General features: G+C 53.4%; 1 protein-coding gene and 1 long non-coding RNA gene across 9 annotated transcripts in view; one reads left to right on the forward strand and one right to left on the reverse strand.

Annotated features, from left to right (window-relative positions):
* Window positions 1-7,907, reverse strand: part of MARVELD3 (MARVEL domain containing 3) — a 25,521-nt gene extending 17,614 nt beyond the window's left edge. The window contains exons 1-2 of one of the 2 annotated variants that reach the window (XM_051847010.2): window positions 7,453-7,904; window positions 4,866-4,993 (exon numbers count right to left, since the gene is read on the reverse strand). In XM_051847010.2, coding sequence (XP_051702970.2) covers window positions 4,866-4,993; window positions 7,453-7,808 — 484 coding nt within the window. In that variant the 5' untranslated portion in view covers window positions 7,809-7,904. Of the gene's footprint in view, window positions 1-4,865; window positions 4,994-7,452 lie in introns of both variants that reach the window. The other variant, XM_051847011.2, reaches the window with a different exon arrangement.
* LOC108176741 (uncharacterized) lies at window positions 6,293-25,295 on the forward strand. Of its 7 annotated transcripts, none has more exons than XR_011384083.1 (4): window positions 6,293-7,189; window positions 8,924-13,580; window positions 15,587-15,672; window positions 24,231-25,295. It is a non-coding gene; the product is annotated as an uncharacterized lncRNA (long non-coding RNA). The 7 variants fall into 7 exon arrangements; XR_007919972.2 differs by having other exon boundaries at window positions 8,924-12,674; window positions 15,587-15,777; XR_011384082.1 differs by having other exon boundaries at window positions 8,924-12,674.
* The last annotated feature ends 2,481 nt before the right edge of the window (window positions 25,296-27,776 follow it).

Raw genomic sequence — 27,776 nt, forward strand, 5'->3', positions numbered from 1 at the left:
ACCTTCTAAGTGGAGCTTTCTCACGGTCAGAAGACAATCATAGAGCTTAAAAGAGATAATTTTTTTTTTTTTTTTTTGACAGGCAGAGTGGACAGTGAGAGAGAGAGACAGAGAGAAAGGTCTTCCTTTGCCGTTGGTTCACCCTCCAATGGCTGCCACGGCCGGCGCACCGTGCTGATCCGATGGCAGGAGCCAGGTGCTTCTCTTGGTCTCCCATGCGGGTGCAGGGCCCAAGCACTTGGGCCATCCTCCACTGCACTCCCTGGCCACAGCAGAGAGCTGGCCTGGAAGAGGGGCAACCGGGACAGAATCCGGCGCCCCAACCAGGACTAGAGCCCGGTGTGCTGGCGCCGCAAGGCGGAGGATTAGCCTAGTGAGCCGCTGCACTGGCCATAATGCAGTTTTACAAAGTGTCTAGTTAAATTGTTGACTGTGGTATGCATGTAGTAGAAGTAGGGAGGATTCGGTTAAAGAAAGCCACAGTGCTTACTGAATGAAACAGATTTGTTTACTGTTCTTGGACACTTTTTGTTTTTTAAAGATTTATTTATTTGAAAGTCAGAGTTACACAGAGAGAAAAAGAGAGGCAGAGAGAGAGAGAGAGGGAGGGAGGGAGAGGTCTTCCATCCACTGGTTCACTCCCCAAATGGCCACAACAGCTGGAGCAGTGCCGATCCGAAGCCAGGAGCCAGGAGCTTCTTCAGGGTCTCCCACATAGGTGCAGGGGCCCAAGGACTTGGGCCATCTTTTACTGCTTTCCCAGGCCATACCAGAGAGCTGGATTGGAAGTGGAGCAGCCAGGACTTGAACCGGCGCCCATATGGGATGCCAGCACTGCAGGCGATGGCTTTACTGGCTACGCCACAGTGCCAGTCTCATGGACACTTTTTTTTTTTTTTTTTTTTTGACAGGCAGAGTGGACAGTGAGAGAGAGAGACAGAGAGAAAGGTCTTCCTTTGCCGTTGGTTCACCCTCCAATGGCCGCCGCGGCCGGCGCACCGCACTGATCCGATGGCAGGAGCCAGGGGCTTTTCCTGGTCTCCCATGGGGTGCAGGGCCCAAATACTTGGGCCATCCTCCACTGCACTCCCTGGCCACAGCAGAGAGCTGGCCTGGAAGAGGGGCAACCGGGACAGAATCCGGCACCCCGACCGGGACTAGAACCCGGTGTGCCGGCGCCGCAAGGCGGAGGATTAGCCTAGTGAGCCGCGGCGCCGGCCTTGGACACTTTTAAATATGTCTTAAAAGTTTAATTTGGGGGCCTGCATCGTGGCACAGTCAGTTAAGCCGTGGCTTGCACCCATTTCTGAGTGCCAGTTCTAGTCCCAGCTGCTCTGCTTCTGGGACGAGCATTAGCTTCCTGCTAATGCTCTTGGGAAAGAGGCAGAAATGGCTCAAGTACTTGGGAAGACCAGTACGGAGTTTCTGGCTCCTGGCTTCGGCCTGGCCCAGCCCTGGGAATGGTGGCCATTTAGGAGAGTGAACCAGAAGACAGATTTCTTTCTATCTGTGTCTTTTGTATGTATATATATACACACACACACACACATATAAAAAGATTTATTTATTTATTTGAAAGGGAGAGAGAGAGAGGTCTTCCATCCCCTGGTTCACAATGGCCGCAACGGCTGGAACTGTGCCGATCTGAAGCCAGGAGCCAGGATCCAGGAGCTTCCTCCAGGTCTCCCACGCAGGTGCAGGGGCCCAGGATCTTGGGCCGTCCTCCACTGCTTCCCCAGGTATATCAAGCAGGGCGTTGGATTAGAAGTAGAGCAGCTGGGACTTGAACCGGCTGCGTGCACCGGCTTTACTCACTACACCACAGCGCCAGCCCTGTCTCTGTGTCTTTTTGACTCTTCTCTCTGCCTTTCAAACAAATCATCTTTTATTTTTTTAAGATTTAACTTGAATCCTTTAGTCTTCCTGAAGAGCGTTATGTGGGCTGTAATGTTTTCCCAGAGCTAGAATCTTTCAAGGACCTTGGCTTCTTTATCTTGGGCAAAGAAAGCTGACTTTCCCTTAAAATCCACTTTGCTGAGACGGAACTTACACGAGCAAAAAGACTTCAATGAGCAGCCAGCTGGGTGAGTTTTGACACACGTGTCTACACACATGTCTGCCCCGGAACCATCATCAAGAAACAGAACACCCGGCCGGCGCCGCGGCTCACTAGACTAATCCTCTGCCTTGCGGTGCCAGCACACCGGGTTCTAGTCCCGGTCGGGGCGCCGGATTCTGTCCCGGTTGCCCCTCTTCCAGGCCAGCTCTCTGCTGTGGCCCGGGAGTGCAGTGGAGGATGGCCCAAGTGCTTGGGCCCTGCACCCCATGGGAGACCAGGAGAAGCACCTGGCTCCTGGCTTCGGATCAGCGCGGTGCGCCGGCCGCAGTGCGCCGGCCACGGCGGCCATTGGAGGGTGAACCAACGGCAAAGAAAGACCTTTCTCTCTGTCTCTCTCTCACTGTCCACTCTGCCTGTCAAAAAAAAAAAAAAAAAAAGAAAGAAAGAAAGAAAAAGAAACAGAACACCAGAATCTCCCTAGTAATGCTCTGGGCCAGCCCCTCACCTCCCCCTCAGGATAGCACCGGTCTCCTTTCTCTCATTAGAAGTTAATTTTATCTTTGCTGGAAGGTCACATGGGGCAGGTGTGTGGCACAGCAGCTAACCTGCTGCCTGGGCTGCCCACATCCCATACTGGAGAGCCTCGTTAGCGTCCTGGCTCCTCTGCTTTCGACGCAGCTTCCTGCTAATGTGCACCCTGGGAGGCAGCAGGCGACGGCTCAGGCGCTTGGGTCCCTGCCACCCATGTGGGCGATCTGGATGGAGTGCTTGGCTCCTGGCTTCAGCCTGACCCGGCCCTGGCTATTGCCACCACGTGGGGAGTGAACCAGTGGATGAAAGATCTCTCTAAAATATGAACTCTAAATCTCAGTTTTCTGGGTCGCAGACAGGAACTACTGACTACAGAAATGACAAGTGTCTTGGGAGAAAAACTTCTAAGGATGCTTTGCAGGGCAGGCTGCAGCCAGCTGCCCACCCTCCTGATTTGAGTTCTAAGGGTCTAAGGCAAGAGAGAAAGGACAAAACACGAGAAGGTGCTCTGCGGACAGACAGGGAACTTGTAACTCCTCACCTGTCTCTCCAAATAGTAATGACACAGCCTGCAGGTGCCCAGGATTCCTGTGGTCTGACAGGTGCTTCTAACATCTGTATTTGCTTTCTGTCTGGCCACTCTCCTTAGCCCCTCAAGATTTTAGGATCTGAGAATTCTTCCCCATCATTGAGAGCTTTGGGGCTTTCTCTTGCCATTGCTAACCTCTGTGTTTCCATGAACCTCCCAGAGGCAAATCACAGCCGCACTTCAGGGTCTCCCGAGGCAACCAGCGAAGGCTGTGGCTGCCTCCTACTTTTGCAACTTTGCTGTAGGGGCCACATTTCAGCCCTTGGGAAAAGCAGTCACAAAGCATCCACTCGAAGACAGGCTACAGGTCTCGGCGTGACCTTTATCCTCCATTTCCTGGTGCCTGACAGCCGTGTCTGCCAGCACAAGGCCTGATTGTGTATTTATATGGGGCTCTGCACACCCAGGGTGCTTTATAAGCCCTCGTTTGTTAGCTGCCAAGTGCAGAACCATCCTTTCACTACCTCGACTTAGAAACCCAACCTCCAGGCTGAAGGCCAAATAGCCAGGAGCAATCAAGGCGAAATCAAGGCATACTTTGGTCAGAGGCCCCAAGCCCTGCCCTCCCCCCTTGGTAAATCAACGACAGAAATAGTCATCAGTACACGGGGCAACCTGTTAGCCAGGCTCGTATACCTTGAAGAAAAGCAAGGTCAAGCGAGTAACCCGCGTGAGGCCGGAGTCACACTGAAAGGTTTAGATTCCATTTCCTGTTCTTGCACTTGACACCTGTGTGCCTCCGCACCTACCTCTCAGGGCCTTGGGCGTGCAAGCCCACACCAGCTCACTGCCTGGATGGCCTGGAGCCCTTGCAGCCCAGTTCATTCTATCCCGCCATCACGCACACCTTGGTGATTGTCCTAGGACAGGCTTTCAGGTGTGAATGAACACAGATTTCGCTCCCTCAGGCTGGGGCCTTTTCTCTCACATACAGAGCCCAGGACAGTTTCTCACTGAATCATGTGAGTCACCAGGGCTCGCCCTGCTCAGCCAGATTCCTCTCATTGTTGGCAGGGACGGTGCTAAGATGAGAACCCTGGGAAGCCACGTTCCGAGCTGGCTCATGGTCTGGTTTAAGTGTTCTTCGGACCGTGGTTCCGACGCGAGTGAGTTCTTGGGTTTTGCTGGTAACAGCAGAGAGGCCATCAAGTGCTTGGTATGTAAGAGTGTCGGTGTCCAGTCATGACATTTCTGTCTCTGCGCACGTGGGAACTTGGTCCTAACATAGAAAGGATTTCCCATGGCAATGTCCGAAAGCCATCGATGGGGGGTTTGGGCACCAGGGGCCCTGTGGCCATCGCACGGGTCCGTGTGGCTTGAGCTGCATCCTGGCTGCAGGCGATGCCCCTGCCCCGTTCTAAGTCAGCCCACCTCGCCCAAGGAGCCTCCCCTGATGGCTGGCTGCCCCCAGGCAAGGCCCCTGCAGCCCCCTGCAGCTCCCTGCAGCCGCACGCCCGGCCGATTGCCCGCCCAGGCCCTGGCTCATCTTGGAAGCCCAGGAACCCCACAGCACCTTTTGCAGGTTCCAGCCTTTTTCTGCATGAGACCCCCAGGCAGGGCCCAAAACGGAAACGCCAGGGACCCCAAAGGGAGGTCTGCCTGCTGCCCAGCTCAAGCCCACCTGTCCCTCCCACCTTGCAGAACCACCAGCGACAGTAACGGCGCAGCTGGCTCCGAACAGCTCACCTCGCCCGGTGCACAGGTATCTGCACTTGTGGCAGTCCAGCAGTCCTTCAGCCTCTGACTGCGAAAACTCCACTTCCTCCAGCCCGGGCCTGGGGTTTGAGGGCAGGTATCTCCCGGAAGCAGGTTCACTAGAACCGAAAAGCACACGTGGCCATTAGGGCGGAGCTCCAGCCCGACAGCTTGTCCCGCAGGAGACTGTGCAGAACAGAAATAACATATGCTCCAGTATTCCAGACTCCAGAGAATCTCACTGACTGGCCTTGCAGGGCATCCAAGCCCTTGACCCAACCCCGCCGACAAACGGTGTAGCAGCTCCTGCGGTCCAGTGCACCACAGCACAACCTCCAACCTGCTTTAAAAACAATTTTTTTTCAGGGCCGGAGCTGTGGCATGGTGGGTAAAGCCCTTGCCTGCAACGCCAGCATCCCCTGTGAGCGCCAGTTAGAGTCCCCACTGCTCCACTTCCGATCCAGCTCCCTGCTAATGCGCCTGGGAAAGCAGTGGAGGGTGGCCAAGCCCTGGGGCCCCTGCACCCAGGTTGGAGGCTCGGAGGAGGCTCCTGGCTTTGGATGGGCTCAGCTCCGGCCACTGTGGCCATCTGGGGAGTGAACCAGTGGATGGAAGATTTCTCTCTTTCTCTCTCTCTCTCTCCCTCTCTCTGTAACTCTTTCAAATAATTAAAATAAATCTTTAAAATGGCTTTTTCTATATTTTTTATTTATTTGAAAAGCAGTGAAACACAGAGATCTTCCATCCAAGGGTTCACTACCCAACTAGTGGCAACCGTTAGGGTGGGGCCAGGCGAGACCCAGGAACAAGCCTGGAACTAAATCTGGTCCGCTACATGGGTGGCTGGGGCCCAAGACCCAGGGGCCCAGACCTGCTGCCCACAAGGACGTACATCAGCAGGAAGCTGGAATGGGAAGTGGAGCCGGGACAGCTCCGACTGCCCCTGGGGAGCTGTCTGACCAGGCTGCGTGAACCTAAGGTCTCCATTCAGTGTGGACCACACTTCTTCAAAGTCACCAGCAAGTCACCGTTGGTGACGAGGTGTCCCAGGACCTGGGTGGGTGCCGGGCTGGCTTCTCTTGTGTGTCTCAGCACTCTGGGAGGTGCTGAGTTGGCAGTGTAGGAACCATGGGCAGCTGCCCAGATCTCTAGATCCTCGCTAACTCTGCTGGCCTTGGGCACTTTCCGCCCCAGCCTGCCCCTCCCCCTACCTGTATCCAGCCCATCCTGAGCTCTGTCCAAGCTTCCAGGGGCAAGGGTGCCGTGTTCTGTTCCCCGTTCTGGAACACAGAGCTCGTTTGCAGCTCTTCAGGCTCGAGGTCCTGAAACTTGCAGTGCAGTCCAGGAGGCACCTGCTCCGCTCCCCTCTCTCCCCCTCCCACTCTCAGCCCCCCTCAATGTCCCTCCCACCCCCACCCCTCCAGGTCTGCGGCAGGGCTCCTGTCCTGCCACCCAAGCTCATTAAGTGGAGGAAAAGACAGAAATAACTTGCTCTTTGGTTTCAACCCGCCAGCTGGCTATGGGTCAAAGGAAGAGCTCCACAGGGGTGGTGGGGTGTGGGGGGAGCCGGGCTGCAGGTTTGTAAGGGAACCGGGACCCGCGGCTCTGGAGTCTCCTGGCTACGCAGCAGCCGTGGGATGCGGCCGAGGTCCCAGAAGCCACAGCGAGTGCCCGGGGACCTGACCTGGGCACGCCCTTTGTCCTGCGAGTTGGTTTTAGATAATGAAACATAAACTCTGGAGACAAACACTTTCCCACAGTGTGGACACAGGACTCAGCCTCCAAGTCGCCCCAGAGAGGCCAGGTGTCAAAAGGCAGAAGCCAGTCAGCACCCCAGGACCAGGCTGTAGCCATCTTTTCTCTGCCACAGGCCTGGGCAGAGAATCTGCACATTCAGTAGTAGTGTGGAAATGGAATGAACAGTTAGATGGGGGAAAAAGTCCAGCTCCTCAGGAGGCCGTGCGGGGGCCAGGTGGCCTCCTGCCCGCCCCCGACCCGGCTCACAGCATCCTAAGGGCCCTGGGGATTCGCCGCGTTCCCCACGGCAGGGACCGCCCGGCTTGTTCACCGGGGAGCGTGCGGCGGCCTCACCGCGGACGCCAACAGGTGCGCGCCCAGGTGCACCCAGTTCCCGGGTGGACAGCCTGGCGGAGGTGGGCTGCTACCGACATGCGCAGATCGCCGGCGGGCCACTCCGGCAACCCCAGCTCTTCCCGGGGCCGACCGCACAGGCCCGCCTCGGGGAACCGGACTCTGAAAGCCGGGAAGCGCCCGACATGGGAACAACCGGACACGAGGCGCCGGCCTGGGAGAAGGTGGGGAAAGAGTCGCGGAGGGGCCCCTCTCCGCCTCCCTCCGGGTCAGCCGGGCCCTGGCCCGGTCACTGCCTACAGGGCCGGTCTCCCCTTTGTAGACGGGGCCCCCGCCACGAGGTGGGGACTCCGCGCAGCCCCTCCCAGCCCCCCACGTCCCTCCCCGGCCACGCACGACGGGGGCCACCGCATTTCCTGGGGCGGGCGGCGGGGCGGGGCGGGGCAGCGCCGCCGGCTGCGCGTCGCAGGGCCCGGCCCCCGCTCACCTGTCCGGGCCGCGGCGGCCCAAGCCCTCCTTCCTCTGGGGCGGCGGCTCCGGGGTTTCCCAGGGCGCGGGCCAGGGGGGCGGGGCTGCGTCCCGCGCCCGGCTCTGGCGGGGCTGTTCCCACTCTCTTTGTCCACCTGCGCGACGGCCCGCGTCCCTGGGTCTGTCCTGGTGGGGGTCTCGGTCCCTCCCCCTGTCCCGGTCCCCGGCCCTCCGCGCGTCGCCGTTTCGCTCCCTGCGCCGGTCCCCGGGTCTGTCCCGCGGTCGCTCCGGGTGGCGGTCTCGTTCCGAACGGGGGCGCCGGTCTGGGTCGCGCTCTCTCGGCCGGGCCCCGCGAGTCCCCGACCTCTCTTCCATGGCTTGTCTCTCTGTCCCCACTCGGGAGCGACCCGAGGGCAACAGCCAACCACAAGTTTCCTGGGCAGGTGGCCAAGCCCGGGGGCGGGGCGGCGGGCGGCTCACCTGGGCGCACGCGCGCTGGCCCCGCGGTGTTCGGTCCAGGCAGCGCTCCCCCCCCGCGGCGGGGGCGCCGACAGGGGGCGCCCCTGCGCGCGGCCCGGGGTCCGAGCGGAGGGCGTGAGTGTGCGCGCGCGGGGGTGGGGGTGGGGAATCATTGCCCACCGGGCTCCATCTGCCCTGAAGGACCCCGTTGGTGACCTTGCTACCTGCCACAGCCCAACTTACACGGCGTCTTGGGTTTTGCTTCTCCGCTCGCTGGCTCACTCATCTGTCCATGCACCTGTCCATCTCGCATTGGCTCATCTGTCCTCCACCCATCCGCTGGCCTCTCATCCGCGTCCTTTTGCTATCCTTGCAACAGTTGTTTCACAGTTCGTGTTTTGCGAGATTCCTGGACTCGAAAAACATTTGTTTTTAAGTGGGGAACCACACAGAATTTACAGCTTTTTGTTACCAAGTGAGGTTATTTAAAAACACACAAAATCGCTAGCTGTGAATTCTTTTTTTTTTTTCTTTTTAAAAAGATTTACTTGTTTACCTAAGAGGCAGAATTACAGAGAGAGAGAGAGAGAGAGAGAGAGAGAGAGATGTCTTCCATCTGCTGGTTCACTCCCCAAATGGCCACAGCTGCTGGAGCTGGGCCGATCCAAAGCCAGGAGCTCCTTCTTGATCTCCCACATGGGCGCAGGAGCCCAAGCAGTTGGGTCACCCTCTGCTGCCTTCTCAGGCCACCAGCCGGGAGCTGGATAGGAAGTGGAGCAGCCAGGAGTTGAACTGGCGCCTATGTGGGATGCCGGCACTGCAGGTGGAGGCTTAGCCTACTAAGCCACAGCGCTGGCCCCAAATTCTTTAACAAATATATGAAAAGCACTTTAGCAGGAGCTGTTGGTACAGTGATGAGCTCTGCTTGGGTGGTGCTTTGTTCTAGCATGTGGGTAGGAGGGGCAGCAGGTTACCAGCAAGTACAGGAGACTGCGTGACCTCTGATGGGGAGAACACATTTCTGTATGTAGCTCCAGCAGGGTGACCTTTGAACTGAGTGTGAACGACAAGGAGGAAGCCTGGGGAACGGCTGAGGAAGCGTTCTGGGAAGAGCAGTGAGTAACACGGGAGCCGGGCGAGGTGGCTGCGGGTGGAGTCTGGGCGCGGGAGAGGCTGGGGCAGCGGGGCAGCCAGAGGGATGGGGGCCTCCCTGGTGGACACTCCACATTTTAACTCTAAGAGCAATGGGAGACGATCGAAGGGTTTGAGCAAGCGAGTGGTTTCTGCTTCTAAGAGATCGCTGTGGCTTCTGTGAGGAGGCGGATCCTCAGATGACCAAGATAGAATCCAGAGGGGCTGGCACCATGGTTCACTGGGCTAATTCTCCACCTGCGGCGCCGGCACACTGGGTTCTAGTCCCGCTTGGGGTGCCAGTTCTGTCCCGGTTGCCCCTCTTCCAGGCCAGCTCTCTGCTGTGGCCCAGGAGGGCAGTGGAGGATGGCCCAAGTCCTTGGGCCCTGCACCCCATGGGAGACCAGGAGGAAGCACCTGGCTCCTGGCTTCGGATCAGCGCAGCATACCACCTGTAGCAGCCATTTTGGGGGTGACAATTTGGGGGTGAACCAACGGAAGGAAGACCTGTCTCTCTGTCTCTCTCTCTCACTAACTCTGCCTTTCAAAAAAAAAAAAAAAAATCCAGAAATCCAGAGGGGAGCTTGGAAGCTACGGAAAGAATCAGGTGAGGGCTGGAGGCAGCCAGGAGGAGGAAGAGCTGTGGCTAGATCCAGGTTGCTGTTCTGGGAAAGGACTTTGGCTTCCATTCAGTGTGGACTCTGCTTTGGTAGTGTCCAGAACTGGCCTCCTGGCCCCTTCAGCAGTTCACTGGCTTCCATCATGTAAATGCTCTGTGTCCATTTCAAGAACCCATGGTTTAACAGCCAGCTCACGCAAAACTCCTGAGAAGGTGGCAACTGGCTCTCGTTGGCTGTGGTGAGCCGACTCCTCCTCATCGATGTCTCCCTCCCACCCACACCTGTTCTTTGACATCACCCACAGCTGTCTGAGAGAGGAGCTGGCACACAGAGGGTGTCAGGGCTGTGAGAACCACAGGCAGTGGCACTGAAGCCTTAGTGGCACCCAGAACCGCTGGATCAACCCATGTCTGAAGGCAGCTGATCTCCAGGCTTCTCAGCTGTGGAAGCCTGGTCCCACGGGGGAGCCCCAGAACACAAATCGCGCCACGGAACTGGTCTACAAGTAGAGGCACTCCGTCACCAGCCGAGGTCTGCTGTGGGTAAGGATGAGGGATGTAGCTTGTCCTGGTCCACTTGGGCTATTGTGATAACACCCTAAGCTGGGTGATTTTGAAGTCACAATAATGAACAGAACTTTAATTCTCACAATTCTGGCTGGGAAGTTCAAGATCATGGAACTGGCAGCAGATTTAGGTGTAGAAGGGCGCTGATCCCAGTGGATACTGCTGTCTACGTATTCTCACGTGGAGGAGTGAACAAGGCAGCTCCCTGCAACCTCCTTTGCAAAATCACCAATTGCCCCATGACTAAGCCCTCACGACGGAGCCACTTCCCCCAAAGGCTGCACATCTTACCGCTGTCACTTTGGCTGTTAGGTTCCAGCATGTGAATTTTGGAGACATCAGCATTGAGACCAAAGCCCTGCACCCCCGCCCCCTCAAAATTCATGTTCTCCCGAGCAAAACACAGCCGTTCCATCCCGCTAGCTCCCCAAGCGCATACTTCTTCCAGCACCAACTCCACATCCGAAGTCTCGTCCAGATCAGGCATGGGTGAGACGCAAAGGTGAACTCTCTTCTGCTGTGAGGCTGTGACATCCGCCCAGTTTCGTGCTGACAGAATGCAAAGGGAGGAGTAGGAAAGACGAGGGGGTAAGAGACCTTGGTTACCTGGTGCCCTATGGCTCCATGTCGTCTTCCTTGGCGTCAGCTCCCTGCTTCTGGACACACCGGGAGGCTGCAGGTGCTGGCTGGTCTCCACTTCCTCTTCCAAAACCTCGCTGCTGCCCCATCCGGAGGGGAGCCCGAGTCTCCTCCCTGGGTGGGCCTCGGTGACTGTCCAGACAAACACCATCACCAGGGGGCCCAGGGCAAAACAAAGATGCACAGTGCTTTGTTCACATACGAAGAATTTCAAGATGGTGACAGTAGAGTTTGAAACCAAATAAAGGACTCTTTTTATTATTTTTAAGAATATTTTATTGATTTATTTTCATTTTGTTTGAAAGATGGAGAAGCAGAGAGAGAAAGATCTTCCACCCACCAGTTCACTTTCCAAAAGCCCTCAATAGACAGGGCTAGGCCAGGCAGGCAAAAACCAAGAGCCTGGAATTCAACTTGGATCTTGGGTGGCAGGGACCCAGGTGCCTGAGCCCTCACTGCTGCCCTCGGGTTGTCCATCAGCAGGAAGCTGGACCGGGAGTGGAGTCGCTGGGACTCAAAGCAGGCACTCTGATGTGGGACTGCACGGGTCACCGGACCATCAGGTTGGCCCCAGATGGAACCCACTGGAATGCACTGAGTGACTTCTGACAGTTGTAGTAGTAATGCAGCACCCGCCCGGGCCCCAGCCGCAGGGATGTGAGGAACCCAGGCGGGGTTCAGGCGCCACATGCCGGTGCTGGCCCCCAGCCCCAGCTGAGCTCTCAGCAGCAGCCAGCACTGGGGCAGATCTTACAGAAGTCCTGAACGGTTCAGGCTCCAGCTGCCGCGTCATCCCTTGGCTTTGGTCTCTGTGCTCAGACCCTGGATGTCACCATTTAGACAAGCTGCGCCCTTTCTGAATTCCTGACCCACCGAATCCGTGAGCTCGGGAGTGATTTGTCACTCAACCAAGGAGGACAGGATAGCCCCCTCTCCCCCGGCTCGAATCGGCCCCTCCGTCTCTGAGTTGCTGTGGTTTGGGTTCAAAAGACGCATTTGATCTGTTGTCTCAACATTCTGAACATATCCATTCGGATAGTGTCTTTCCCACCACGCGAACCATCAGCAGTGCCGGCCCGAGTCTCTGTTTCCAGGAAACTGGAGTCAGGAGCTAGAGGCAGGCGTGGGACTCGGGTATTCTGATGAGGGGCACAGGTGTGCTGCCTGCCAGGCCAAGCGCCCGCTCCCCAGATCCCACATCCTTTGTTCATCCCTCTGTTCTTCCCGGGCCTGCAGTGGGACCTTGTGCATGGGGGCTGCAGCTCTTCTGAGCAAACCTGGACCAGAGCCCAGAGCAGAAGCAGTGGAGGGTTGAAGAGTAGGGAGGAGGAGAGTCCTTGCCATGGGTCTGAGGAAGACAACTTTCTAGAAGAGAAGCTCTTGTTTGGATGTAATCTGACCATGCGCTCAGCCGTCGTGGGAATCAGGCAGCTGCTACAACAGGTGCAAAAAGAGGCCATTGATCGGAGATCTTGACGCCAGTGCACAGAGCGGGGGCGAAAGAGACTTTTTCTGGTGAGGGAAAGGCAGAGCAGTTCGGTGTGGCTGGCAGACGGTGTGCCTGTCTGGGAGGAGCGTTTCTTCAGCATTGCTATCCGTGATCTCCAGCGTACAGAGCCGCACCACAGCTGGGAGGCAGCGGGAGGCAGAGGCGGACAGCCTGGGGTAGAGCGCTCTGCACACCTGTGGCTTCCCCCGCAGCACTAGTCGCAAGGTGCAGGCTGTGCTCCGAGGCAGAGGGCGGATGTGAAGTGGCATGAGAGTTCTGGGCTCCGGAAGGTGTCGCTGAGGCTTGCTCTGACAAGCGGTGTCCAGGCTGCTTCTGGGTAAGCAGGTTTGGGAGGGAGTCTGGGCTTCGGGATGCTAGTTCCCTGAGGCACCCTGTTTGAGAACCGGTGAGTCCCATCCTAAAGGAGAGACTCCTGTAAGAATAAAATCCAGGGCTGGCATTTAGCCCAGTAGTTAAAACACCCACCCCTGCATCCTGCATTGGAGTGCGTGAGCTCCATCCCTGACTCCACTGCTTTCTCCGGCTTCCTGCTGTTCTGCACACTGGGATGGTGATGGCCCAGTAAGTGGTTCCTGCCACCCCTGGGGGGCACCTGCATTGGGTTCCCAGGTTCCAGCTGTGGCATGGCACAGCCCCAGCCATTGTAGTCATTAGAGGGGCAATGCAGTGGGTAGGAGCTGTCTCTCTGTGTCTCTGCATCGCAAATAAATGCATTTTAAAGAAAAGAGACAATTCAAATACTTTCCTAAGTTTCCTTTTTACAAACAGTGGCCATCCTATTGGTTTGGGTCCATTCTCTGGCATTTGGGGCAGAGTTTATTCTCCCAATTTACTGCTTTGAGTGGGTTCACTGGGCCGTGCTCTAGAAGGCACGCGGACCGAGGAGACATCCTCGCGTCCTGGCTGTGTGATCCGACCTCCTTCCCGTGTCTGTGTCAGCTTCCAGGCTCAGGTGTAGCAGAATCCAACTTCCTACCAGTTCCGGGGCAGCGGCTCTGGGAGGGACAGGAAGCCTGCAGGGTGGTGGTGCTGCGTGTGCGCAGAGCTGGCCAGCAGGGGGCAGTACAGGCTCAGGCTGGCACATCCCAGAGCCACAGGCCCCCTCTTCCTTTGTTAGCATCTCCTCACCCAGTGCCTTCTGGCTGACCATAGTTCTCTCTCGCCGGTGGGAAGGAACGCCTGGAGTTGATGATTTTGCTGTTTCCTGAGCATCACGTCCTAGGTAGTTACCCAACCCCTCTGTGCCCCAGTGTCCTTGTTTACAAAACAGGGACACAGTCCCTCGAGGCTCCAGCAGGGGCTGCCATCCTCTGGGCTTTGTTGGGGCTTGAGGATCTGCCCCAAGGGGGGCTCACTGCTGTGGAGGGCTGCGTGCTGGCGGGAGGCTCAGGTCCGGGCTGGTGGGCTTCGTGGCAGGGCTGCCGCAGCATCGTCACTGCATGATTGTTGATTTTCCTAGAGTCGAGCAATCCAGAGACCAAGGTAGAAGCTGCCGTGCCTTGATTGACCTTTTCTTTTTCATTTAAATATATTTATTTTCATTTTACTTGAAAGGAAGAGAGAGAGAGAGAGAGAGAGAGAGAGAGAGAGAGCGCTTTCATTAGCTGCTGTATTATTCCCCAAATACCTGCAACTGCCAGGGCAGGGGCAGAAGGATTCCACAAGGCGGCTCCACAAGCCTGGAGCTCAATGCAGGTCTCCCACCTGGGCGGCAGGGACCCGAGCACCTGAGCCTCCCCTGCTCCTTCCCAGGATGTGCGTCCGCAGGAAGCTAGAATCAGGAGTGGAGCTGGGACTTGAACCCTGGCACTCTGATATGGGATGCAGCTGTCTCAAGTGGCACCTTAAGTGCCTTGCCCTCACAGATGCTGTTTCCTCTCACTAAATTCATTCTTTAGATAAATTCCCAGGAGTGGGATTCCTGGACCCGAGATGATGGCTCTTCTGGGTCTCCATGTGTCTCATCACTTTGTTTTCTCCAGTGGCCTGCGTCTGAGAGACAGCTGTGACAAGCCCAAGTCCTGTGTACTATTTGTCTCCCATAGTTAACAGCGTGGCATTTTCCATCATTGCATCCAGCGGCAGAGTCCACCAGGGGGCACCGCAGGAAGCCAGCTGTTCTCCAAGCTTAAGCGGTCAGCCATGAAACTGGCACCACCACACAAAACAGGTTCTCCCAGCCCTTTCATTCCGGTAAACAGCCGGCACCAGCCTGGAAAGCTGACTCAGAGTGAGCTCACCACGCTGCGAGGCACCAGCACCTGCGAAGTGCCATCGGCGTGGGCAGGTGCGGTGTCGTCCGCTCGGACGTCAGCTGTCCGCCCTGCCCTGTTGGCAGCTGCACCGTGTCCAGCAGTTCCCTGCGGCTGGTGATTGCTGACTTGGCAGGTGCAAGAGGCAGGCTTGGACCAGGGAGGGCGCAGCTCCGACTCTGAGATCCGACTTCTGTGACACGGAACGCGGGCAAAGGGCGGTGCCCCCCACCAACAAGCTCTCCATCCAACAGGGTTCCCTTCTTTGGGGGCACACGGTACCCCCAGAAGACTGCAATATCTGTGCTCCCCACATGTTCTCAAAGTGAACTTGGGCACAGAGGGGCAAGCGGAAGCGCCACAGATGGGGGGTGGGGGGACTCTGTGTTTTCATGGCCATGGCCGTGGCCGTGCCTGGTGTGTTGTGCTCAGAACACATGTATACAATAAAGGAGCGGACTAATTCTGCTTTTAAAGGCAATACTGTTATTTTGTATTCAGTTAACCTACTATGCCACAGCGCCAGCCCCTCGCTGTGACTTTTAAGAAGTCTGAAAGCTAGTAACACTTACTAAGCACCCAGGTCAAACGGCTCATGATGAAGATAAAAGTGACCACAAATCTTAAAGGGCTTCTTCTGGTCATGTATTTGTGGTTGAAAGATCTGTGGAGCTATCCGGGTTTGAATAGCAAACCTGCTACCTGATAGATTTGTGGACTTGGGCAAGATATTTAATCTCAAGTTCCTCCGGTGAGATGAAAAGTTTTCCTCCACTGAGAATGAGCATGAAAATAGAACTAATTGCAGGAAGTACTTAACACAAGGAGAACACCTAGGGTTGGGACCGGCTTCTGAGTTCTACGTAGGTATTAGTTATCATTTTTATTTTCTCTCATATCACTTTATGACTTGAATTTCCCATGTTTTGCACAGGTTAGGGAAAGCATAACCATTTTAAAAATCTGTTTATTTTAGAGAAAGAAACATTGTGATAGACGTGGTGAGGCACAGTTGGATCTTCTGGGAGCAGTCAAGGAATGGAAACTTTGTGTCGTTGTCCCGTGAGTAAACCATCTTACAACTGGATCCTCCAGTCTCAGATGACACCTTGACTGCAACTTAGGAGAGACCCTGCCACCATTGCCTAAGGGAATCCTGGGGAATAAGTAGGTTTGAAGGGTGAATGTATGTTGGGGCTCACTGTTGTGCTAGAACTTGCTTCTTATCTGCCCACGTTGGGTCCAAGTCACGGTCTCCCATTAAGATTTGTCCTTCCATATTAATAAGCCAAAATATGTGAGCTTGCCCAATTTGTCATTTTCATCAGTGAGGATGTACATTCCAGCCTATTTGGCACTTGTAAATCAGTATTACAGTATTACTATATACTTGTTTTCTGATTTTAAAAAATCACATTGTGTGAATGTGTTTGTATTTTAAATCCCTCGCGAAAATGAACATCCACTTCTTAATTAAATTGGAATTAGGGACTCCCTTGTGCCGGGGACTGTTTCACACTGTATTAAACGAGTCAAACAAATATGACCCCTGCCCTCAGAAGTACAGAAACATGAAAAGAAACAGACTTTTGCTTCCCTAGAGCCCACACTTTGGCAAAAGCACAAGCCAGTGACATGTTGACCAAATATTTACAAGGCCCCATAAGCGTTATGGTTAATAATTTTCATGTCAGGGCCTCGAGGTAGTTGAGAAATCAATAGAGTAGCAAAATCTGTATCTTTTGTGAGCAGATTTATTGGTTGCTTTGCTAAGTTAACCACACATAAACTGTGAGAAAACACTGATGAGTGTGTGTGTGTGTGCGTGTGTGAACTGTTATTTAGCATTTATATTTTTCTTAAAGAAAGAGGACAGGGGATCGTGGGAGGCCCCGGAACACCTGGCAGCCATGTTCCTGTTATTGATTACTGCGCTGGCGTCAGGCAGCTTTCTCTTGCTATCCCCGTGTGCAGGAATCCTGCAGGTCCCATCTTCCACTGCTCTTTTTCCGCTCTTTCCGCACTCCCAGCATCCCAGGTGGCCCCGGGTTCTTTCCCCTTCATTTACCAGGACTTAGCCTTGCCTCAGGCACCTGATTCTCATTTTGGGAGGAGAGGATGAGAAGTGGAAGCGCAGAAGAGGGAGAGTTGGGGGTGAATAGATTCTTCCCTGTGTCAAACGCAACAAGGTGCAATACTGAAGTCACTGAGTGGACATTTCTCAATATTTGCTCTGGCGAAGAGAGGGAGCTAGAGCTGGTGTCTTGTTCTGGGAGCCTGAAACACCTTGTAAAGAGAGGGGAGCGAATGCACCCAGTCTCGGGTCAACCAGGCAGAAAGTCCAGCTGGCCTTTGCTTGTCAATTTGGCAAATGGTGACTCCTCCAAGTTTCAGACCAAGGACTGACAATGTCCCTGTATTCCTCTGGGCTCATCCAGAACCCTCCAGAGACATCTTTGGTGACAATCCTGCATCACCAGCTTCTTTATTCTGCATCAGGAGCGCCTGTGTCTTGTCTCTTTATCCCCAGCACCTAGTACAGGGATTGTCACTTTAAGGGCATCCAGTGGAAGCCAGTAAAGCAAAAGTTAACCAGAGCAGGTTGGCTCTGCCTTCCATCAGATTGTCGATGTTCATCAGGTCACAAAAGTTAATGAGTTTTGTTGCTTTATTGATCTCTTCAATACCACTTAAGTCCCATCAGCACTGGACAGGGAGCTTTAGTGGCTGTGGGGCAGGGGAGCCTGTTGGTTAGGAATACAGGTGCTGGTATGCGTATGGCCCCTGCCTGGGCCTAAGTGTTGACTCTGCCTTTAGCTGTGGGACCTTGGGCAAGTTCCTTGAACTTCCTCTGCCTGGGTGTTCGCAGGTGCTGAATATGTTTATAAATGAAATTATTATTGGAAAAAAAATCTCGTTTTGTTGCTAAAGATGATACTTGAATAGGTTTTTTCTTCTCCTTTCAGTTGCCTAACTTTATGTTCTGGTTAGGCTGCATATTGAGAAGTGTTGCTATCTGAGTTATTGCTAATTAAGATACATTCCCATTCTGATAAGAATACCAAGTGAAATTCGGAGAGTTAGTGCAAGTATCGCGCTTTGGCCTGTGCCTGACACAGCTGCTCAGTGCATATCAGCTGGTTCCAGGCTGTTCATTTGTCCAACAACTATTTTTGGGTATCTGCTATCTGCTAGGCACTAAGGATGCACCGTGGAACAAAAGCAAAGGCCCTGTCCTCATGGACTTGACTCTGTAATGGGACAAATCGATAGGAAGTAGAGTGTGTAAAATCCTTAGTGTATCATTGATTTTTAAGACACACATTTTTTGACCTACATGAAAGATCTCTGTGAGACCCCAGTGCAAAGAAGTTGCCATCAAAGAAGGAGGTACCTTTCTCTGAAGGGAGGAGAGAACTTCCAGTTTGCTTGTGGCCCTGTCTAACTACTGACGGAGTTTGTGGACGCAAAAGGCTCCTATAGCCTTGGCAGCTCACGACAAGAGCCTCAGGTGATTACTGATGTCATAAATAAGAGTGTCAATTGTTAAATCAACAACAGGAGTCATTGTGTACTTACTCCCCATGTAGGATCTCTGTCCTTAATAAGTTGTACCATGAGAATTAATGGTAAAACTAGTCTTCAAACAGTACTTTATACTCTGTGTCTGTGCGGGCGCAAACTGTTGAAATCTTTACTTAGTATAGAGTTGGTCTTCTGTATATTTAAAAATGAATCTTAATGAAGAATGGGATGGGAGTGGGAGTGGGAGGATAGATATGGGGGGAAGAACCACTATACTCCAGAAGCTGTACCTATAAAATTTATATTCATTAAATAAAAGCCTTCTAAAAACATTTTTTCACATGTTAACATCTCAGAAATTGAGATATTTCTTATAACTAGGGTGTTTTCATGATCATCTCCAGCACTTTTTCTTTTGTGTGGAAAATGATGGCGCGCGTCACACTCACTGGCGTCTTCGGCTTGAGGTGGTGAGGCAGCCTGCTAGGTACAATCCGTGTACGGACAAAACAAGGCCGGGAAGGGAGCCTGGCGGGGCTGGCGCCTTAGCCATGGTGCACTCGTGTGTCTTTTTTGCATTTGCAGGCTCTGGAAACGGACGACCCAGCTGTCTAACAAAACCATAAAGTTAAAAACGTTGTGAGTGCTAAATGCAGTGTGGTATCTTAGACGGGATCCAGGTGTTTCGTTTTGGCTTGGCTTTTTGGAGGTGCCCTTTTGTTCTCTCCTTAGAAGTTAAGGCAAGGGCTGGCAGTGGGCCAGAGGCTTCCCTTACCACTTGGGACACTGTCGTTCTCTGCGTGTGTAGGTCCAGTCCTCGCTACTCCGCTTTCACCCCAACTTCTTGATAATGTGCACCGTGGGAGGCAGCAGATGACGGCTCGTGGATTTGGGTTCCTGCCACCTAGGAGGGAGACCTGGACAGAGTGTTGGGTTTCTGGCTTCAGTCTGATCCAGCCCTGGCTGTTCCAGGCATTTGAGGGGTGAACCATCAGATGGAAAATTAATATCTCTCTCTCTCTCCTCCCCATCATATGAAATAAAAAAGTAAAAATTAGTGTATATTTATAAGCAGTAGTAGTTGCTATCTGTAGTGTACAGTTCTGCAGGTTTCGTCAAGTGCAAATCGTCACATAGCCTGCGCCGCAGTCAAGATGCGGAACAAATCCTCCCTCCTCCCAGTTCTCCAGCACCTCTTGGGAATCACCCGTTTCCCCTCCCCAGCTCCCAGGAACCCACTGAGCCATCTCCTCTTCCTGTGACTTTGCCTTCTCTGGGGTGTCCTGTGAGTGAGATCGCCCTGCCCATCACCTTCTGCTCTAGCTTCTTTCACTGGTGCTGGTGCGTCGGAGTCCTTCTTGTGGCCACACGGGGCGCATCATCTCTCTCCGGTGCTGAGCGGCGCGGGGGTCCTGCCTGACTCCGGGGAGACCTGATCTGAAAGCACAGGTGACACTGAACTCCACGATGTTTGTGTCTTACTATACATATACCCCAGTGACAGGGTTTAGTTTATAGTTAGGCACAATAGGGAATCGACAAAAATAACTCATACTGAAACAAAACACATGGAACAATATACTGGAGTCAAGGTCATGGGAATGTGGTTTCTCTTTCTCTTTTTTAAGATTTTATTTATTTGACAGGTAGAGTTACAGACAGTGAGGGAGAGAGACAGGGAGAAAGGTCTTCCTTCTGTTGCTTCACTCCCCAAATGGCCGCCACGGCCGGAGCTGCGCTGATCCGAAGCCAGAAGCCAGGAGCCAGGAGCTTCCTCTGGGTCTCCCATGAGAATGCAGGGCCCAAGCACTTGAGCCATCCTCCACAGCCCTTCTGGGCCACAGCAGAGAGCTGGCCTGGAAGAGGGGCAACCGGGACTAGAACCGGTGCCCATATGGGATGCCAGCGCCACAGGCGGAGGATTAACCTAGTGCACCAAGGCGCCGGCCCCATCTCTCTCTCCCTCTCTTCCAAAACTTGTCACTGTGCTGTGGTAACCGTCAGGTGATGCTGTGTGTTAACACAGTTCCGCAGGCAGCTGAGACCGAGGATTGTGGAACTGTGGGTAAGAGGGGCCGCTGAGTTCGTCCTGTGGAGGTACCGCAGTGCCTGTCCCTTCACCGGCTGAAGGGATTCTTGCATTTCCACTGTAAACACTAGTTTAGGTAAACAGCCTCAATCGTGTAGACAGCGCTGGTGTAGGCTGTTTCCAGCTCTTGACAATCGAGAATAAACCATTGTGAACATTCACAGGTTTTCGCACATGTGTCCAGGAGTGGGATTGCTTCTCCCCAGGGTGGGCTGTATGGCAAGCGCCTGGGTGACTGAGAAGCTACCATGTTTTCCCAGGGAGGACACTTCTTAGAGGAGGAGAAGTGCTGTGTTGGTGGAACCCTCGCGCCCACTGTCAGGATAATGCACAGATTTGGCCGTAATGGATCACCAGGGGCTGCCCTTGAGGGCACAGAGGCGCTTGACTTTTTCTTTCTTCTCCATCTGTGACCTTCCTGTGCCACAAGGTCCTGGAAGTGCCCACTTCCCAGGGGACGCAAGGACTGTCCCTGCAGGGGGAGGCTTGATGCCCAGCCTCTGACTCCCACAAAGGCCCCTGGAGCTCCCTGTGAGGGACACCAGCTGTGATGGCCGGAGCTTCTGATTCTCTTTGCTTTAAGGGAGGAGGAAAAGGGCTTTTGAGAAATCGAATTAGGGAAGGGGTGTAGTTCACCTACAGGCAGTGGATGGAAAAGATAGACAAGAGCAAGAAGCGGAGCCCCTGGCCTGGCGGGGGGAGGGGGGAGGCCAGGAGCTGGGTCCTGGTGCTCTGCCTGCCCTTCCCGAGCCCGGCCTGCAGACTCCCACCCTGGGGACAGCACCTGACTTGCTGAACTGTCTGTTGTGGTTGCCCAGCGCTTCTGTGGCCAAGGGAACTCAGCCCAGGATGCTGGAGGCGGGCCCAGAACACAGGGTGTACAGCGGGGAGGAGAAGCAGGGAGGCTGCCTTAGCCTGGTGGGGGAGGCCCAGTCCAGCTCCTGGATGGGACAGAATCCAGTTGGCCTGTGATGACCTCCTCCAAGCTGTGACAGTTTGTGACCGCTGCCTTCCCCCTTGTGACACCTGCTGAAGAGTGTCCCATAACCCAACAGTCAACTGTTCCAGAGGTAACTTCTAGAACAGGACGGGGCTATGATAAAATGAATTAGCTCATAAATGAGTAGCTTTCAGGTTCCTCTTATAGAACCCGTCAGGATCTTAGAGTCTTTCCACTGACGTCACTGGTCCCCAAAACCATCTCTCAGCAGGACTCCAGGAAAGGGCCCAGGGAACGGCTGGATTTGAAGGCCGTTGGATGAGCTGGAGCAGGTGCATGTGAAATCCCTGTGGGTGGGCCAGAGCCCCAGTTCTGCACGGACGCAGCCAGACCAGCCCCCTAACTCCCTTCTGCGTCTGTGCTTGGTCCTGTTGGTGTGAACCCCAAGGAGCAGGATGACCTCGTTGGTCCCCTGCCAGCATCCTTTTGCGCGTTTCATTTTCGTTCCTGACTAGGGTCAGTGATAAACCAGACACCCTTTCCATCCCCTCATATTCCACGGCATCTGCAGATGACAGGGTGGCACCAGGGGCCTAGTCTGGGGCCGTGAACAAGCGTTTCCTGCGTTAGCCCTACTTCATCCTCTTGGTAAAGTCTGAAGTACTTTCTCTCCGACTTCAGTGCGCACTCCCACCCACTCCCCCGGCTATGCCCTGAGCGTTCACTGCAGTCCCGTTCAAGGCCTTGGCCTGGAATGTTCTGCTTGTCCACGGGACTCATTTTCCTCCTTCATTCCCACGTCCCGGGGTGGGGGAGGGGCTGGGGTGTTCTAATGAGCATTACAGAACACTACCCCTGACAATCCACAATTCACTTTCATTTCTATAAAGATTATTTATCATTTTTTTTATGGAGTGAACATCTCCAGACACAAGTTTCCACTCGTGGCTCCTCATGGCAGCTCAATGGGAGCAGGGCCTTGGTTTGCTTCCTTCACTGCACTTACAGTGGCGCCTGGGTCACCAACACGTGTGCAGTGAGCTTAGTGAGGACGCTGGGTGGCAGGACTCTGGGTTTGGAAGAGCTTTACCTGAGGAGTAGGGACAGTGTCCCACTTCTGAGGTTTCACTTGGTTCAAACCTGAATCCTCTTTTTTTTTTTTTTTTTAATTTCAACCTATCCAGTTTAGGTCCAGAATATGTACTCTTTTTTTTTTTTTTTAGATTTATTATCTATTTTACTTGAAAGTGAGAGTTCACAGAGAGAGAAGCAGAGGCAGAGAGAAAGAAAGAGAGAGGTATTTCATCGATGGTTCACTCCCCAATTGGCTGTAACAGCCGGAGCTGTGCCAATCTGAAGCCAGGAGCCAGGAGCTTCTTCTGGGTCTCCCATGTGGGTGCAGGGGTCCAAGAGCTTGAGCCATCTTCTACTGCTTTCCCAGGCATAGCAGAGAGCTGGATTGGAAGAGGAGCAGCCTGGTCTCGAACCAGCACCCACATGGTATGCTGGCACTGCAGTCAGTGGCTTTACCTCCTATGCTGGCCCCAAACCTGAATCCTCTTATTCTACCACATTCTTTTTTTTATCCTCTCTCTAATAGTCCTTCCACTGGAAGAGATATGCACTCCATGGCTCTCTTCTCAAATTCTAGATGCTCCATTGCATCTCTTTTCATTTCTTTCTTTAAAAAAAAGATTTATTTATTTATTTGAAAGGCAGAATGAGAGAGAGAGAGAATGAGAGAATCTTCTTTCCACCGGTTCACTCCCCAAATGTCCACAACAGGCAGAGCTGGGGCTGATCTGAAGTCAGGGGCCAGGAGATTCTTCCAGGTTCCAAGCACTTGGGCCATCTTCCACTGCTTTCCCAAGCCATAGCAGAGAGCTGGATCAGAAGTGGTAAAGCCGGGACTTGAACCAGCATCCATCTGGGATGCCAGCTCCGCGGACGGTGACTGTATCCACTGCGCCACAGTGCCGGCCATGCCTCTTTGCATCTCATTTGTTCTGCCAATGGTCCAGCTGGGACTTGATGTTCCACGACTTGTGTAATTCCCCGTGGCTTGGCCCCCATCAACGATCCTGTCCCCTCTGTGGACCGCAGCGGTGAATCTGGATAGAGTTTGCTGAGTTGCATCACCTCTGGCACTTGTTTCCAGGCAGAATAGGGAAGGAGTGACCTCGGTGAGTGATGGTAGTGGCAAACCCTCTCACCTTCGGAATGTTCTATGCTTCTTGGCTGGGGGAGTTCTTCACAGTAGCAGGTCACGGAGCTCTTCTCAGGACTTTGTGCGGCACACAGAGGCCAGGCTCAGCCCCTGCCCTGTCTGGAAGGCAGACCCTGTAGGACCCACTGAGGTGCAGGGCAGGGGATGTCCACCCTAGTTCTGTGCTCCACGAGGTGTCTTCCTCGTGGGGAGTCAGAGCTCCCACTGCAGGGGGAAACGTAGGCCCGAGATGAGTTAAAAGGATGGGACTCCGAAGTCCAGAGACAAAGATTTTATATTTCATGCCATTGTTTATTTTTTTTTTTGCTTAAAGACTTCTTTATTTATTTGAAGGAGTTACAATGAAAGAGGAAGGGGGACAGGGAGAGGGGGAGGGAGAGAAGGAGGGAGGGAGAGGGAGAGGGAGAGGGAGAGGGAGAGGGAGAGGGAGAGGGAGAGGGAGAGAGAGTGAAAGTGAATGAATGAATCTTCCATTTGCTGATTCACTGCCTAACTAGCCTCAATGACCAGGGCTGTGCCTGGCCGAAGCCAGGAGCCAGTGGCTTCACCTAGGTCTCCCTCCTGGGTTCAGGGCCCCAAGGACTGGGCCATCCTGTGCTGCCCTCCCAGGAACATTAGCAGGGACCTGGATCAGAAGTGGAGAGTGTGGCAGACTATGGTTTACCCAGGTGCACCTCAGCACCAGCCCCGCCTACCATTGTTTAAACCATCCTTTTAGTTGACTGAAATTCTCAATTTCTCTCTCGCCTCTCTGCTTTCTTCCTTCCCTCTCTCCCCTCTTTGCTTTTTCTTTCTCTTTTGGGTACACTATATCTGTATCTATTTCCTTTAACTTACAGAACTAACTACACCATTGCAAGAGAAGCTGTGCTCAGTTTTGGGTACCATCATCCACAAAATCTTTCCAGGAAAGACAAGGAATAAAATGTAAGTGTTGTTCAATCTTAGGACCTTTGAGGAAGCTACAAAAAACTGACTTGCTAAGCCCGGAAAAGTAAAACAATTGATGCTTTCTTAAAAAAAAGAGATTCATTTTATTTTATTTATTTGAAAGACAGAGTTACAGAGCGAGGTAGAGACACAGAGAGTCTTCCATCTGCTGGTTCACTCCCTAAATGTCTGCAACAGCAGGAACTGAGCCAATCTGAAGCCAGGAGCCAGGAGCCAGGAGCTTCTTCCAGGTCTCCCACGAGGGTGCAGGGGCCCAAGGACTTGGGCCATTTTCCATTGCTTTCCCAGGCACATTAGCAGGGAGCTGGATTGGAAGTAGAACAGCCAAGACTTGAACTAGCACCCATATGGGATGCCAGTGCTACAGGCCAGGGCCTTAACCCACTGTGCCACAGTGCCAGTCCCAACAATTGACACTTTCTTGAGTGAATTAAAAGTTCAGTGTGTAGGAGAATAGCCTCTCCCAACACTTTTTAAAAAAGATTTATTTATTTGAAAGGCAGAGTTACAGAGAGGCTGAGGCAGTGAGAAAGAGGGAGAGAGGTTCTCCATCTGCTGTTCCACTTCCCAAATGGCCACAATGGCTGGTTGTACGAGGCCAAACCAGAAGCCAGGAGCTTCCTCTGGGTCTCCCATATGAGTGCAGGGGCCCAAGGATTTGGGCCATCTCCCACTGCATTCCCAGGCCATAGCAGAGAGCTGGATGGGAAGTGGAATAACTGTGCTCATTTGGGATGCCGGCACTGTAGACTGGGGCTTTAACCTACTACGCCGCTGCATTGGCCCCATCTCCCAACACTCTTACTCATGAAAGTGACTTGAGAAAAGTCTTGAAGGGACCAAAGACCTGTGTTTAAAACCAGGTGGCTAGGGACTGACGCTGTGGCTCAGCGGGTTAACACCCTGGCCTGAAGTGCCAGCATCCCATATGGGCGCCGGTTCAAGTCCTGGGTGCTCCACTTCCTATCCAGCTCTCTGCTATGGCCTAGGAGGGCAGTGGAAGATGGCCCAAGTCCTTGGGCCCCTGCACCCATGTGGGAGACCCAGAGGAAGCTCCTGGCTCCTGGCTTCAGACCAGCGCAGCTCCGGCCGTTGAGGAGTGAACCAGCGGATAGAAGACCTCTCTCTATCTGCATCTCCTCTCTCTGTGTAACTCTGACTTTCAAATAAATAAATAAGTCCTAAAAATTAAATCAGGTGGCTAGAGACACACGTATGCAGGATGACTCCAAGCTGATAGCTTTCTAGATTGTTCTAACTCCTATTACTCAGAAGCTCTGTGATCCTGGTTAGAAGTCAGAGGTGGGACTTTGGTTGCTGGATACTTTTGATTGTGGTTTGTGAGGCCCCAGGAGGAAAGAGATGGTGCATGAGAACCAGGCAGTTTGAAGAGTTTAAAACAGGCATAAAGTAATTTATTTTTGATTTTCTGTGGTTCTGAATGCTGAATCTGAGTAGCTGAGCGGATCTCGCTTGTGAGTTCTTAACGCGGTGCCACATCATCCGAGAGCTCAGATGGGATGGATATCCAAGTTGACTTCCTTATGTACCTGTCTGGAACCACAGCGCGTCCCTCTGTGCCGTCTCTCCAGCAGGGTCAACTTACAGACTCAAGCTCCTGAGAGCAGGAAGCAAGTTGGTGGGGGCCTCTGGCCCCAGTCTGTCACTGTCACTGCTCCACTGCCACAACTTTGGCCAGTGGAGACAGTCGCAGGGAATGCCCTGGTCCAACAGGGCAGAGGTGTAGACTGTCTCTCGAGAAAGACCTGGGTAGACCACGTTGCTGGAGAGCTTGTCATATGAGCATACTGTTGACCACCATGGGAGAATCCCACAGGGGCGTCAAGGAGCAAGGTGAGGAGGTGACCCAGAGGGGGTCACAATGTGGAGCCGTCTCCTGCACCTTCGTAAGGTGCAACCCAACACAAGGAAGCCACAGGATTAGTTACTCATCCCCTCCACTCAGCTCCCCTGCCAGTGACCCACAGTGGCCAAGGTCAGCCTTTCAGGTCAACCTTCAGGAGTGTCGGAGAGGGTGGGGGAGGGGAAGGAGGGCTCCATAGGCCGTCATGGGTAGCAGAGTGTCTGTGATGTTGCTCATCAGGGAAAACAAAGTTCAGGCCCACAATGGCTCCTTCAGGGACTGGAAGCAAAAATGTCAGTTTGGAGCAACTTCGTGAACTTGTGTGTTGAAAGACAGTTCACGCCTTGTTGCTTGAGAAGACTGCCACAGCTACTGATCACCTCCTACACAGGCACTATGCAGCCAGACGCTTCTTCTTTTTAAATATTTTATTTATTTATTTGAGAGGTAGTTACAGAGAGGAGAGAGAAAGAGAGAAGAGAGGGAGAGAGAGGTCTTTCATCTGCTGGTTCACTCCACAAATGGCCACAACAGCTGGAGCTGGAGCTGGGCGGATCTGAAGCCAGGAGCCAGGAGCCACTTCCAGGTCTCCCATGAGGGTGCAGGGGCCCAAGTGTGGGGCTCCATGGGATGGCCAGCCATGGAGCCCCCATGTCAAGGCCGGTCTGATAGCTGTTGCTGTGTCTTTATCACAAGGCGGATGTTGCTAGTTTCGGTTAGGGCGATGCTTTCCCATGGTCGGGACTTTCCAGAGGCACTGAGCCTGTCTCGTAAACAAGATGGCGCCGAGGACCAGCGGTGAGCCTGCCTGCTGCGTGACACCTCATCTGATTGGCCCAAGGACGCGTGCACACTGCGTGATCAAGCAGCTGATTGGAGTGTTCCGTGCATGGACTTGAGCTTGCTTGTAATTGGCTAGATTTTGTATATAGGCTGTGTGTTGAGGAAGGAGGGGGCTTTTTCTTCTCACTCTCCTCTCTTCCTCCTTTCCTTCTCTGTCACTGTTATTTTCTCAATAAAAGTCTACTGAAGACCGATAAGCTGCGAGCAGCGTCGTTCCTTTGCGGGCAAGGGAGTGACACCCAAGCACTTGGGCCATCCTCCACTGCTTTCCAAGGCCACAGCAGAGAGCTGGCCTGGAAGAGGAGCAGCCGGGACTCAGACTGGCGCCCACATGGGATGGCGGCAGTGCAGGCGCACTTAACCCCCACCCTGCTTGACCTCTCCCCAGCCTCTTCTCTACCACTCGACTCTTTTTGTTGTTGTTGTTGTTGTTTTTTATTGAAAGAACTAATTTATTTGGTGATTCATAGATTTTTAAGGTATTTGCTGCATGTATATAAAAACAAAATATAAGTAAAATAAATTAAGATATTTCTGAAATTTCTTTCCAGAGTCTGACTCTTTCAATCATTTTTTGAACTGGAGTCATTAAGGTATATGTATTTTTATATAAAAAGATTTAAAATTTAAGTAGCTATGCAATCGAGGGATAGGATGATATGATACTTTTTTATTATTTAATAAATGTGAATTTACAAAGTGCAACTTTTGTATTGTTGTGGCTCCC

This window comes from Oryctolagus cuniculus, chromosome 18, assembly GCF_964237555.1.
Source record: "Oryctolagus cuniculus chromosome 18, mOryCun1.1, whole genome shotgun sequence".
NCBI lineage: Eukaryota > Metazoa > Chordata > Mammalia > Lagomorpha > Leporidae > Oryctolagus > Oryctolagus cuniculus.